Raw genomic sequence first — 14,871 nt, forward strand, 5'->3', positions numbered from 1 at the left:
CAGCTGCCAGCGGGTCCCTGCCTCATCAGGTGCAGGTGCCCTCGCTTGGTGCTGTTTCGCAGGTGTTTTCCTCATCACCTAATTTTCGAGGAGCGGGAGAAGAGCAGGAGGAACGTGCTTATTTAAGCGTGTCGGTGACCACCGAAGCGGCCCCGGCAACGTGACTTCGCTCCCTCTACACCGGCGCATCCAGCCGCCGGCTCCTGTCGCAGCCGCGGTGGCCAGGCCGACCTGCAAAGGGGCCCCAGGTCAGCAGGAACCCTCCCGGTCATAAAGAAAAATCAAACTGTTCATGGGACACAGTAAAGTCACGCCCAACACGATTTTAAAGTGTATGCCAAGCAATTAGTGAGAACAGATTGGCTTATGCTGACCATGTTCCTTGAGCAGCCCTTCCCCTGGTGGCACACACAGCAGCACCTCAAGCTGTGTGCCTCTGACGAAAGGGACGTTTTCCTCATTAGCTAACGCTGAGAGCACAATGAAACTCAGATACTTACAAATTAAAAGGAAATAACGTAGTTGGTCATTTACTTCTTTCAGAATAACCGTTTGGTTTCATATAATGTATGATTTTAATTTAAAAATAAACATTTTTGCTTCCCAGTCCGGAGCGGGAGGGCCATTGATCCCTTGAGCAGCACTCAGCACAAACATAACGGCCCATAGCTGTCAATGGAAAAGACTAAAGACAGCTTTCTGCCACAACTGTGATCAGAAGCCTGATCTCTGAAGGACAAAATTACCGTTTAGGGGTAACCATGAATTCTTTTGGCTATGCCAGTTGTTGAGAAAACCTTACTCTCTTTGGTCTCCCAATGTGGCGTGAGCATGGCATACCATGAAAGACCATAGAGTGTAATAAAAACTCTGCTTTTTGATGTGGGTTGACTTTGTCTGAATGAAGGCTAGCCAAAAATACCTGAATCCATCATCCAGTGGAATCTTTGTGATAGGCTCTGTTCCCTACAAAGTCAAAGACCCTTTCATCCTGCCCTAACCTAGGTAAAAATGTAGCAGGAAGGTTCCTAGCACTACAATATGGAATCCACATCGGGAACAAAGTGTCCACAGTGATTTGCTTCTCAATTTGCTTCAGCGTTTTGCTCAGAGACTTCAGCCTGGAAGGCTGCTCAGCAGTGGCACACTAAACTTGGGGTGGTTCGAGAATTTGTTTCAACTTTTCAGACAGCAACAATTAAGGCACAACATTCCTTTCTTCTTCACCATCCTTCTTGAACTGTTTTCTTTCCTCCTCTCTGTTTTGTTTGGGTTGGTTGGTTTTGTTTGTTTGGTTTTGGGGTGGTTTGGTTTTGTTTTTCCTAACACCTGATGTGTTTATACACTGTGGTAGGGATGTGTGTAAATATCCTCTTCTTCCCCTCTAGTGGCAGACATCCTATCTGCCCCTCCCTGCTGTAGAAGTCAAAACAGATTATAGGTTCTTACATGTATGTTTTTCTTCTTCCTTCAAATATTGTTCCTCATCCTCCTATTAACCATTTGCTCTAGCTCCAAGTCTCTTCATCTGAAGTTCAGGGAGTTGCCCACAGGAGACCATCACCGGTAGAAGGTTAGGCTTAATTGCAGAGTGATCAGTTCCTAATGGAGATCCACCTGTAGTCTTTTCTTACAGCTGTGAGCTATTAAACTCAAGGCCTCTGCAGAGCACACTTCTGCTGGCAGCAAAACAAGATATGGAAACTTATTTATAGCGTTAAGTACTGCTGCTTCAGACTATTTGCAGGTGAACTGGGGCAAAGCTTTCCAGCTGAGGCTGATCCTTCTCATTGCCCCAAGGCTGGTGCACAGAGAAAAGGCCAAGGCCAGGGGCTGCTGTTTGAGCCGATAATAGATCTGGTATCACCAAGTGCCAACCTTTTGGGAGAGACCTCTCAAGGAGCAAACATACCCCATTGTCACAGGCAAAAGCCAGAACATCAACACATCTCTCTGTTCATTATGCAGAACGGTCTCCTGAGAAATCCCCTGCAAAGCAAGGCTCTTGAGGTCTTTGGTTTGAGAGAATACGAGATGAAGACATTCATCTTCCACTTATATGTTCCATGCAGACAGATTTGTACCAGAACAGTCCCAAAGGGATCAGGAGTCAACTCAGCTGTAGCCTTTAAATTAAGATTCTACAACACAAAGTGATACTCCATGGCTGTACATTTTGTTTAGGCAGTTCAGTGTCCCTCCAATGATCAGCGTAGCATCTAAAGTAAGTGCTGTGGTCCTCAGCTTGTGACCATAAATACCTCAAAAAGTTTTATGGCTCCTATTCTTTTATTCACTTTCCCTCACTTTTTTCTTCTTTTCCCCATGTTTTCTGCAGCAGCAGACATGTAACTTTTCTTGTTCCTGTCTTCACTGGGCTTCATTAGCTGGAAATCCCTTCTTACAGGGCAAAGGCCTATAGTCTACAATAAAGTCAGAAGCTATCCTGCTATCTTATTTGCAGGTGGGGGGAAAGAAAGAGACTATTTCTACTTAGTCTATTCATAAGTGCATAAAAGCCTTTTAAAGTCAATTAAGACAGTCCATAAAAATTGAAGAGGAAAGGCTTTAAAAGTCCACTGATAGGTTTTCTATTAGGCTAATACTTTAAAGCTTCCTTAACACCTTTCATCAAATAATTTCATTTTGCTTTATGAACACTTCTGGAGCTAGCTATTACATCCTTTTAATATTTGAGGAGATCAACAGTTTAAGTACCAGACCCTTCAAAAAGTCAAGCAACATTGTTAGACAATGTTTGTAAAACCAATTAGCCCCAGAGGAGCAAAACCCTACTTAGAAGAAGAGAAAGCAGTGGAGGTTCCAGACTGGTTAGGTTTCTGCTGAACTCATACCTGTAGCCCAAAAATGTAAGATCAGACAAAACTGGGGATGAGGCCACCAGTGGGTGAGAGCACAGCAGCCACACTTACCTTTACAACATCATTCTGGTGTTCTGGGGTTTTGTTTGTTTGTGGGCTTTTGTTTGGTTTGGGTTTGTTTTTTAATGTGTTTTGGGGTTGGGTTTTCCCCCCCATTTTCTCACTGTATTCTAGCTAAAATCCAGATGGCATTTCTCACCTTCATGTGGCTAGGCAGCCCAGCTCCATGCTGGGACTTGGAGTTCCCAGAGCAGCTTCTACACATGGGATTCCTCAGCCTCAACCACAACAGCTACATGTGCAGGTTTTCCAGTATTCATTCACACCACCATTCCCAAAAGGTGAAACTGAAAACTGCATTCAGAAAACAATGTCATTGGCATCAGGGCAGAAAGCAGCTACCTTCTGTCCACTGAATGGTGCTGGTACAGGAGCCAGTTTCTCTGAAGTTCCATGTTGTGTCTCCTCATGGTTCTATATACAACACCTGAATCCTTGCAAACAGCGTGCTAAGCTGGGAGACTAACATCTGCTCCTTCTTTCTCTGATGAAAACAGGGGCAGTAACTGTGTTGGAGTCTCTGCTGTCTATGGTGAGAAAAGAAACACTCAAAGACATGGCCCTTGCAATCAGAGCAGAAGGTACTGAGATTCTAGATGATAATTAGTTACTGTTATACTTGTTATACTGTCTTGTACTGACAGACAACTTTTACCTTTATTTCAGAAGGTTTGGTTACACCAAAGGAGGTAACTGGCACCGGGGCTTTGCCACTCATGGGCTTCATCCAAGAGATCAGCCCAAGCTCTTAAAAGTCTTGAAGACAAAAAAACCAAACCAAAACCCAACCAACCAATCTAACTCCTAAGTTTGCTATATGGCAAAGCCTGCCTATGCTGTTGTGCTAGAAGAAACAAAGGTAACTGAAGCTAGCTGACTGCTGAGATAGGATGGCAGCTCCAAGACAAAGGGGACAGCAAAGCAGCACTTTGTGAATGCTGCTCTGTCAGACCATCGGAGATGAGTAACAAAGGCCAACTGCAAATACAGAACTGCAGAGCAAACAGCACCGTCTTCAAAATGTTTTGGTCCCACCACCACTCTGTTACTGCTTGCTCTTCATCTGTGAGCTGATCCCATCTAAGCATTGGGTCATTTTGATAATTGAAGTTATGTGAAATAGGCAACTGGATGAAGCAAAGCTGATTATTCAGAAAGAAAGGAAGGGGGGAAAGTGGCAGGAGTTTAAAAGCTAGATGACACCAATTCTTGCTCATCTCAAAAAATGCAGGAAATTATTTTCCTTGAATTCTGCAAGATCAAGTGTGCCACTGATTAAAACTTTGTCTAGTGAAGTGGAAGAGCAGAACACTGATGAGTTTGATTGTCCTGCAAGCAAGATATTTTCAATGAGACTGTTAACAAAATGAAGCCACTATGATAATTTAATTCCTAGTTCAGGCCTTCCAGCAGCTTTTCTACATGAGTAATCTCCATCAGTTCAATACCCCCAGACTTATAAATAACAACCAGTGAATATCTGCCATTCAGATGTAGGCAGGCATGAACTTATGAGGTAGTTCATAACTTTTATAGTCTCACCACCAATTAACAATGTAAATAAATTACTGAAGCCCTATCAGATTATGATTTCCCCAAAATAACATTTCTGTGATTACATTTCTGTGATTGTAGTTATGAAGTAACTATATGAAGTAACTCATCAAAGCAGGGGGGAGGAAAAAATTTCCTAGAATAACCCAAATTAGCAGGAATCAAGATGGTTGGCTTGTCATGAGTCTCTGCCTCTAGTCTTAAGTTATCTGAGAAAAACCCCACAGCTATTCTGCCTGCTCCTGGGTGCATCCGGATCACTGGCACGACAGGGAGTGACATGAGCAGAGGAGACTCACCATGACTGCAGCACTCGTGGTGGAGATGTCTTCTAAGAATGAATGCACTGACTGTCAGATCATGGAAAGGGAAAGAGGCTCCATCACTCCACACATCATTCAAAGCTTATTGATAAAGCAATAGCACTTCATCAGCACAAAGTACATTACACATTCAAAACCTATTTGGCACTAAATGATGTACCATGTGGGGAGGAACGTGGAGGAGAGAGGAGGACTCCCAGTCACACAGCACAGAACTTGGAGATTGCATTTAGTTGTCTTTTGCACAATCCCAAGAAAAGCTTCAGTCAACACAGAGTTCCATTATCACACAAGAAATACCACAAAGCAGCAGAAAGGCCTCCAAAATAATGGAGAGATGTTTCAAAGGGATTTGACAGCTCATTAACTTTGAGTTTCTTCAGTGACATCATCCTAGTTGATGCACTTAATAAACCCAAACATCACTAAGAGCAAACCTGGGCAGGTGTTGGTAGCAGAGGTGGCACTGCAGTTTGGAAGCACGTGTCCTTTCTGTCACATATCTCCCAAAACCAAGGGAAGGAATAATCCTCAGAGCAGGTGAAAGGGACTGCAGTGAAGGCAGCTGGAATGGCTCTGAAAAGTTTGTTAACGTCAAGGTTTTGGAAGTAGTAAGAACAAAGATTTGCTGCTGACTTTGTTGCTAATTTAGGAAGTCTAGACAGCCCAGCACTGATAAAGTTGTTTTTCTAATCAAATTAGTTTGATCAAGAGACTGCTTGCTAAAAAAAGAAAATTAATTTCTGAAGCCTCCCTGTACCTAATGAGAAATCTCAGCGCCAGCCTCCCATCGAGCCAGCAGACTACAAACACTTGGGTTTTAAGCTTTACCTGCAAAAATAACACCCATGGCAGGCAAGCACTGTGTTAAGAACAAATATGATTATGTAGGAATCATGAAGCAGGCCATTACCATTTCATGTAACTGAATATTTTCCTCTTCACTTTTCCCTCTGTAATTCTCCTCCAGAAACAAACAGCAATTCTCCAGGCTGCAGAGAAATCCCAACCCTACCACCGCCGCACCGTTCAACCTCCTGTACGGCAATGCTTGAGAACAGAGAGAGCAGAGTTGAGCAGTGTTTGGATTTACACAGGAGCAAATCCAACAAGGAGACCGAGAGCAAAAAACGTGCAAAGCATAGCCCTGACCTAGCATCCAAGATGAAATAAATATTCCTCTGTTCTGGTTCCCATTCCTGTATGGATTTTTCTTTAATGCCGGTTTGCTTACAGGGAGAAGCTGTTCATTGTCCATAGATTCACGGAAAATTAACTGTCTGTTTTCAACAAACAGGGTACATTTTATTGTGAACACTCAGACTGGGCTTTTAAATTCTTGCCCATTCTTCTCTCTGCTTTCTGCTCTTGATCAAATTGGTTTTTTAAAAGTATGTAAAAGTAGCAGTAATTGCAGCTTGCTTCCATTACATTGTGTAACCCAAATAACTCCTCGGAACAAAGCTGCCAATACCCTCTTGGACAGCATGTAGAAACATTTCCTGAACAGCACTGCTTTTAACCTGCTGTACAAACTCTGAGCCTTCCAGAACAGGCTCACAGGGCATTAATTTCTTTTAGAAGAAAGATGCTATCCCCATCCCAGTCAAAGGCTTATCAGCTACTTGTTATTCAACGTGCAAAATGAAACAACCTCAAAGATACCGTCCTCAGGTCGGGTTTAGTTTGTAATTCTCTTAAAAATCACACATGAGTGTTGATGGTAAACACTAGAGACTCCATAAAGCTGAGCAGTTTGATGGGTTTGAGGATAAAAGTGGTTACTAATACAAGTAGAAGCCAAATATTTAAGCAAAGCAGTCAGGAACTAGGTCCACCAGCAGCCCTCCACCCGACGGAGCCTAGTAAGTGCTGTGAGCACCGAGCGTTTATGCTGCTGGAAGCAATGAGGCCAGGAAGCATTAATGTGATATGCCTGCAAAATAAACACTGAACTCAGATGGAAGGCAAGAGCCCACTTTAGCTAAAAGAATAAGACCAACCCAAAATAATACGTGTTTAGAGCCACAGGAAATATTTATTATCAACATAAATTTGTGCTGTGTTTCATTTTTCTATACAACATAACTACTGCATGGCTTTTGTAGCTGGAGAAAGCTTAAAGAATCACTCAGAGCCAAGATGTACACAAATGGAAATTGTTTTATCATCTGTCCAACATACATTCAGTGTTCCTGAGAAACTGCCATATCTGAGTTGAAACTGCAGAATTACACCACCTCCAATCAGCAGAGCTGTTGCTGCTGCTCCAGGAATGTTATTTCACTGCTGTTACCATATTTAGTTTAATCCCTGGGTACTGGAAGCTGGGATCTCCTTGATGCCAACCACTTATCTCAAAAACATCAGTGCGAATTGGAGGCAGCCCAAGCTCCTCATTTATGAAAGGCAGAGCAAAAAGAGGGGCAAGCACTCTCATGTCACAGTTCCATCCTGGGTTTAAAGCTGCTCAGCACAAGCTCAAAAATATCCAGCGCTGGTATTAGTGGGGACCGATGCCCAGCCCTGTAGCAGAGCAGCTCTGGGAAGCACACCACAAAGCTACCAGGGTAAGGTGTATCAGCAGGGGGAAAGTGGAACTAGGTTGACCAAATAGATCATTGTTCTCGTTCGACTTCACATAAATCTTATGTCATGTACATAGTCCTAAAGCTAAATAAATTAATAGGTCAACAGATACAAGATTATACTTCCAATAGCAAAAGATGTTTATTATGAAAACCTTCAGCAAGATAAATGGCTGAGATAAATGGCTGCTCCTCACAAATTACAGGAAGAGAATAAATTCATCTACTTCATAATGCAACTCTGCTTCCTAGGGTCACCGTGTGGCATGGCTTCTTATTGCTAAACTGCCAGAGAATGAAGAAAACTGGAGCAATCTGACTGCAAATTAACTGCTGTAGCTGGACTGGAAAGAAAACTCTTTACTTGTGTTCAGGTGTCTTTCAAGATGACATACTGCAAGCAAAATTCAAGGGGTTTGCTTTAAGCTGCATTTCTCATAGCCAGGAATAAGCAGCGCCCAGTAGGCGCCGTGCTACACAGCAGTGCAGGTGGAAAGCGACACATTACAAACTGAAGCTGCTCCACTAGCCCTGATCCAAGAAGGGAGAAGGTGATCAGAAATCCTGGTACTGCTCTGCCATGCAAAGCTGAGCAAACGGGTGCAGAACACAGCAGAGTGTCAGCCTGTACCAACGGCTCCTCAACATCAGCGAGTGAGCAGAGGTGCCACCGGCGAATACACCCCTGTAACCCACAGGAACTTCAGGGCCTGCCTGTGCAGCCTCCCAAAGCAGAAGTGCCAGGGGTTATGATGTCAAGACAGAGTGAAGCATGAGGTCACCATTTGTGCCTGGGACAAAATATTCTAAGTGCTCTAAAACCCCTACAGACCGAAGCACAGTATAAGTGGTCACTCTTTAGGTCTCTATAATGGTAACAGATATTTATCTAAACACAGCTTTACGTCCATCAGCCATCAGGAGCTGATCTCTGCACCTAACAAACCTAAAAGGTACTTCCTAGCTCACATCAGTCTTAGCCCTTCACTGCTCTGAGGTATTACACACAAGCACGACAAAGAAGGCAGACTCTCCTTTCCAAAGAATAGATGCCTTTCACTCAGTGCTCTTTTCCTATTGTCTAATCCACTCTACAGCTTCTGAAGTCCCCCACTATAAATAGTTTCTTTTATACAGACCATCTAGTTCCAAGCCCCACCAGAATTCCTCTGGTAAAAATACAAAAGATCACTGTGAGTAAACAAAGCACTGCTTTTCCTTTTAGATGGCTCCCAAGCAGATAACCAGCTAATCCTAAGGGAACAGCTCCTCAGTACTCCAAACCAAGCACACCTACACCCTGGCTCCTGGCTTCACCGCCCTGAAGTGACAGCACCAGGGCAGGGAATGCAGCAGAGCAAACAGCTGAGGCTGCTGGGGGCAGCTGATGTGCTTGATTCAGGATCCCTCACACCACAGGCCAGCAGAAAGAGCCACAGGGGCTGCTGGTCAGCTGTGGCATTTGACAGAACAGAATGCACAGGCAGCTCAGTTTCTATTTGACATTAGCAGTTTCCAAATTTCCCCCCCATTTACTGCAGTCTGCAGCAGCCACACCAGAGCTCTCACAGTCAGCAGGACTGCAGCTGCTCTTGACTGTTCTAAGAGGCAAGAGGCCTTCACACACTCATAAAGCAGCAACTCTCCTACTCCTCCTTCCTGCTCTCAACAGGGTTTTTTTCCCACCAGAAAAACATGGATGAGGTTTTGCCTTCCACCATGCAAGATACGAAAACAAACAGAGCTATCTTCAAACCCAAGGTCCTCTGCATCTGGCTGGTGTATCCCCCAGATAACAGAGGGTTCTGGAAGGTCCCTTTAGTGCCTCAAAAATGCCTTTCTCTAGGAAACCATCCTGTCCCTTTCACCACTTCTTCAAAGACAGTTACTTCCTGCACTTGCTACATGGCTTGAAAATGACATTAAGAGAGTAGTTTGCAGTGACTCTTAAGGCATCCACAGCCATACAAGCAAGCCTGTGGCTCACTGCCCCAGCCTTTAAACACCTTCTTGTTAGCAAACAGTATTGTGCAGCAGAATGGCAACTGCTTGGTGCCTCCACAAAGCCACTCCAACCCTTCAGGCCATTCTCTGCTCCTCTGGAGATCACCAGTAAAGGAACAACTGTGGATTCAGCACACAGTCTAGTATGGGAAAATGCTTCCTCCTAAACTTTGGCATTGTGAGCTCCCTGCTTGCCATTTCTCCATCAAGAGAAGTGTTTTCTTGGGATATCAGAGGTGTCACTCAGCTACCAGATTCACTGGATTCCCCAGATGCTGGAGCTTCTTGAAGCACTACCCCCCAGAATCCAGCCCAATGACACCAGCCAAGCTGTTTCCCATAGCTCACATTTTCCCTGCCAGGAGGGACAAGGGCACCAGGCCGCTCTGTCCCTGGTGACAGCTGGGACACCCAACAGCCTTCCAATTAAGCCAGTGCCACTGGTGCACCCCAGGGCCTGTCAGTGCATTGCACAGGTGTCACTGACTTAATTGGAAGATGGGAGGGTTGCACAGCTGTCAGAGGACACTAATTTGGCCTGTAGCATTTGCATTCTTGGTAGCCAAGAGAGAGGAGAGTGAAAGATCCCAGGTCGGCTGTCACAGCCCAGGCTGGGTCTCTGGGCTTGACAACTCAGGAAAGGAAAACAGAAAACCAGGCCAAAGTCTCTCCCGTGTCAAGCTCCACTCACAGCCACAGCCATCTGCTCCCCCATCCACAAGTACCAAAGCTGCTGCAGCTTATGCCAGCTGGTTGCGGGGTCCTCAAGGGATTTCACACTGAGAGCTGGCTGTCTTTGTGGGCCTGGCCACAGCCAGGGAAAGTCACACAGAAGGTAGCTCTACACCATTTAGCTGAAGGCTGCACACAAGTACCAGAGAAATTCCTACCTGGGGAGCAGCCATTTTCTAGCACTACATAAAGCAGCACCTTCTGCCCCCCAAAAGAGGGACAAGCAAGCCCTTGTAAAAGCCCAGATACTGAACCTGAGTTATCCTAGAGCAGACACTTGTATGGTTAGGAACACTGCTTTGAAATCAAACTGCTTAAGGAGTTCAGAACCCCAATGCTAAACATGATCATTCCTATGACTGCAGCCAGGTAACTTAAACCACTGCAACATCTTATGAAGAAACCTCCTTCCTTCCTACCTGAAATTACTTCACAGGACAGCCCAGACCCAGCCCACAACGCCTGCAGTGGTGGAGATCCACTGAGTGTTACCCATTCACTTAAACCTTAGCCTTCAGACACGTTTGCCCTCACGGTGCTGTTTCCATTGCTAACAAAAAAACCCAACCCAAACCAAACAAAACCCCAAAAGCAAACTTTACAACTTCTCCACTGCCCATCACATAAATGACAACCAGAAAACCCCCAAATTATTTGTTTCCAAGTAATTCTACAGCCAACTGCTATGACTTAAATAGAATACCTCACCCCAGTGCTTCAGATGAGCCTAACTGAGGTTACTTGCCAGCTCTCCAAACATAACCTATTTTTGCTTCAACATTACAGCACGACAGCACACAGCTCCCATTCCAGGGGAACCTGTTTCATCAGCAGGAGCTGCTCCAGCTTCTCTTTGCCAGAAGGACTCCAGGGAGAGGAAATACTGAAACTTAACCAAATACCTTAGAGATCACAGAATGGTTTTGGCTGGAAGGGACATTAAAGAACACCTACTCTCCCCTGCACCTGCCACAGGCAGAGACACCTTCCATCAAGCCAGGTTGCTCAAGTCCCCATCTAGCCTGGCCTCATACACCACATGAGGCACCAGAGATGCACACATGTACAGCTTCTCAGAACGACCTCTTACAGCCTCACCACCCTCACAGAGAACAACTTCTTTCTCCTATCTAGCCTACACCTCCCCTTTTAGTTTCAAACCATCACCCTTTGTCCTGTCACAACAGACCTTGCTAAAAAGTCCATCCCCAGCTTTCTTAGAGGTCCCTAAGTACTGAAAGGCCACAAGGAGGTCTCCTTGGAGCTCTCTTTTCTCCAGGCTGAATAACCCAAACTCTCTCAGCCTGTCCTCACAGCAGAGGGGCTCCAGACCAAATCTGACTGTACATTCCATGTGGGCTTGGTTTTCCCAGGTGGAAAATACCGTCAAGTCTGTTGCACTAAAAACCACTACAAAGTTAGTGGAGCCAGCTGGCCTACAGTGCTGCTCACGGTTTTATTTGTGTTGACCCTGAACTGTACCTGAACATCACCCAGCAGAGCCATCTCTCTGGCTACAGACTTGACAGGAGACACAACTACAGTCCTGCCCAAGAAATATCTAGGAGTACATTTGAAGAAAGCATTCTCCAAAGACATCTGCATGCATCTCGGTTTTAAAACACTTCCTCACATAATTTCAACAAGTTGCAAGGGATCTACACCCTCTGCATACCCTGCTGTCACTGTAGCCGTGCCGCTTCAGCATCCACGCTTCTCGGAGCAGAACACCCAACCGCTGCCGCGCCAACAAAGCAGCAGTTCGACAGGAGACTGAAGGGCTGCTCCTGTTTTGGTCAGAACAGTAGAAATACTGACATAGTGTGGCACCAAATTAGTATAAATAGACTTTATTGAAGTCAGTACCTCTGTACTGAAGCCGAAGATTGTGTCTACAGAAGCACAAGTTGTAACATCTCACAACTTCTAAAGGAATGTCAACAATTACAACGATCATGCATACCATGGTCGAGAATCACATTTTTTAGAAGCATTTTCAACCATTTCTAAAGAAATGCTTATAACATTGTTATATATAGAACTACTTTCAATAAACTGCAAAACATTGATCAGCTTTTCCAGTATGAGCTACAGTGTCAACACAAAAAGGGAGGCATAAATGTTTAATTTATGAAATCAGAATGGAATATTTACTGTAAAAGAAAAATTAAAAAGCTTTCAAAATAAAGGCCATTATTGAACCAAAGTGAAGAGCACAACTTGAACTTTGAATCCTTTCATCTCTTAAAGCTGTCCTCTGAATAACTTCAGTTCAACACACAAATTCAGTACTGTGAGTATTCCTTGGACTGCAGTTTGGCAATGATCCGATCCAACTGTCTCTTTGCTTCGCACTGTGGGAAATTGCTCATGTCGTAGTACTGAGGGGCAATTTTCACCAGCCTGTCGGGAAAGGAGAAGTTTGTTACTGACACTCAAACTCAGAAGTGCATCCTACAGAAATTCTACACCTGAAGGGAACCCAGCTCCATTGTTTTCAGCTCATTCTGAACTTCTGGGGCTAATGGAAATGTTTACATAGACACACTTAAATCTCAGTCCCAAAGGGCGAGTGTCTTGCAGCCCCATGCTGCTGCTTCAGCAGGTGCCAGACAGCCCACACTGATATTAAGCAGCACTTCTGCCTAAGTCCACAAGCCACAAAGTTCCCCTAAGTATCAGTTGGTATAAGAGAACAGTCCACCCTCAGCTGCTTTAAGCTTGACATACAATCAAGGCTAGAGAATCCAGCTACCCAGCACTTGTTGAGAGTAAGATTTCTAAGGAAGGATTCAAGCACCTATTTTCCATTCAAGTGCTACAGACACCTATCTTTACACTCTCTGCACAACCTCAACAACTGAAGAACCTCCTGAGTCCCCAAAGCTTACAGCTTGGCAGCTGAAGTACAACCTTAAAGATAGGTAAAACAATTCAGCCCTCTGCCTGCCTGCAGAGGATGAGGCCTCCCATTTCCTTGGTATACACCCTATTGACAAAGAAATACTCTGAGAGGGCAGGCTGTCCCAGCATTACCACCTCCTTCAAGCATATTTTAAGGCAGCACTGGATCTTGTTCAGAGCCTTTGGGGATGGGGGGGCAATAAGAAAAACACAAAACCAACCAAGACACCTGCTTTCTAGAGAGGTCTGAGACCTGGAGAAGAGCTATCTAACAGTAACTCTTACCTTAGCTATACAAGTGGGTGCTAGGACACATCCCAAACCTAGCACCTCTGAGCATCTCCTTCCCAAGAGGCTTACTAAAGTAAGCAGTTTCAAGTTCAACACTTCTCTACATACAGAGCCTGGGCATCTGGGGGTTACCCACAAGTCCCACAAACAGAAACAAGCACCACAAAGAAAGCCTTTAGTTACGTACAAGATCTCAAGCCTGTGGCACTGCCGTTCCCCAAACCACTTTAATAATATTACCTTCAGGGAAAGTGAAAGGAATGACCTCAATTTAAGGAAGGAAAAAGAAGAACAAGAGCTTTACAGCAGGTCACGACTGTTTTAAGACTTTTGGCTTACCATTCTGGCTTGATGTCTGTACATGTCCGGATGTAATTCTTTGTTGTAAGGACAAACTCATTATAGAGCACCCATTCTGGTTTATGGTCAAGAACAGTGGAGGGATGTAACTGCACCACCTGGTTATCTTTCACTGTTAAGTAATGCCCTGTTCGTTCCAAATGTGCCACCTAAGTAAAAAGACATTCTTGCATTACTACAGGCAGTTTGTACATTACACCATTTCGAGTGGACTATTAAGTGTGCTACCCAAGAGACACCCCCCTAGCTTTCCAACCTCATCTGGATTTGGCACGTCACTTGACCACTGCAACCTTTCAGGTTTTTTTATAGCAAATCAAGATGCCAGATTGGTTTTGCTAACCACCAGAGTCAGCAAATATTCTAATGCACAGTTCAAGCAACACACAAAAATAGTTTTGACCCAGAAAGAAGAATCCTTATTAGAGCAACAGCAACGCAAACAGAAGTACTGGGCAGGAATATCTAGTGGATGGGTCTGTAGCATCACAGAGGGTTAACTGTGGTCTACGACAGACACCAGCTTGAGCACTTGATTGCAGTAGCTGCTGTGGGACTGGTGAGTCACAGCATCAGCCCTGTGAGTTTGTATTAGCGCAGTGTTCCAGTGGTAATTTCACTGATGCACTTATTAGCCCGCAAATCCTCTCACAGTGGGCCTGGAAAAATATGTCAGTCCAGCAAGAATGGGAAGTTTAGTATGTCAGAAATCAGAGCAGTTTTGTTACAGCATGAGCTTCAGAGCTGGAAAGTGTAAGTTCAGCAGCACACTTCTGCCGTGACCTTGGTGAAAATCAATTAACCTCTCTCTGACTAAGCTTCCTGCTCTGTGAAAGGAATAATGCCTACCTCGCCGAGATGCTCCGATAGCCAGCTCATTAAGATTTGGGAAAGCAGACAGTTATCCTTAAAGGATATTCTCTGTAAGAACAGTTAATCTCACAGAGCAGGTAACTAAAATTAACCTTTTGATACTGGTAATTCCAGATGACCTCAGTACTTATTTCATTACACATAACACACACAAAAAAGATTAAGCAGGATGGACAATGGCTGAAAGATGTTCTGAAAGACACAGTTTTAATCAGATGATCATTAGCTGCTTTCCTTTAATATAGACTGTGTACTTGTTTTCTTAATTCCTACGTATAGCTCACCTTTTTTCCTGACCAA

The 14,871-nt window shown here is 44.5% G+C and overlaps 1 protein-coding gene across 1 annotated transcript in view; it reads right to left on the reverse strand.

Moving 5' to 3' along the window:
• Positions 1-11,977: 11,977 nt before the first annotated feature.
• Positions 11,978-14,871, reverse strand: part of DHX15 (DEAH-box helicase 15) — a 37,529-nt gene continuing 34,635 nt past the window's right edge. Inside the window, exons 13-14 of the mRNA XM_068149307.1 lie at positions 13,678-13,847; positions 11,978-12,546 (exon numbers count right to left, since the gene is read on the reverse strand). Coding sequence (XP_068005408.1) covers positions 12,429-12,546; positions 13,678-13,847 — 288 coding nt within the window. The 3' untranslated portion in view covers positions 11,978-12,428. The remainder of the gene's footprint in view (positions 12,547-13,677; positions 13,848-14,871) is intronic.

Source organism: Melanerpes formicivorus, unplaced genomic scaffold (assembly GCF_026170545.1).
Source record: "Melanerpes formicivorus ecotype bairdi unplaced genomic scaffold, bMelFor1.0.p_v2 SCAF_18, whole genome shotgun sequence".
In the NCBI taxonomy this organism is placed as follows: Eukaryota; Metazoa; Chordata; class Aves; order Piciformes; family Picidae; genus Melanerpes; species Melanerpes formicivorus.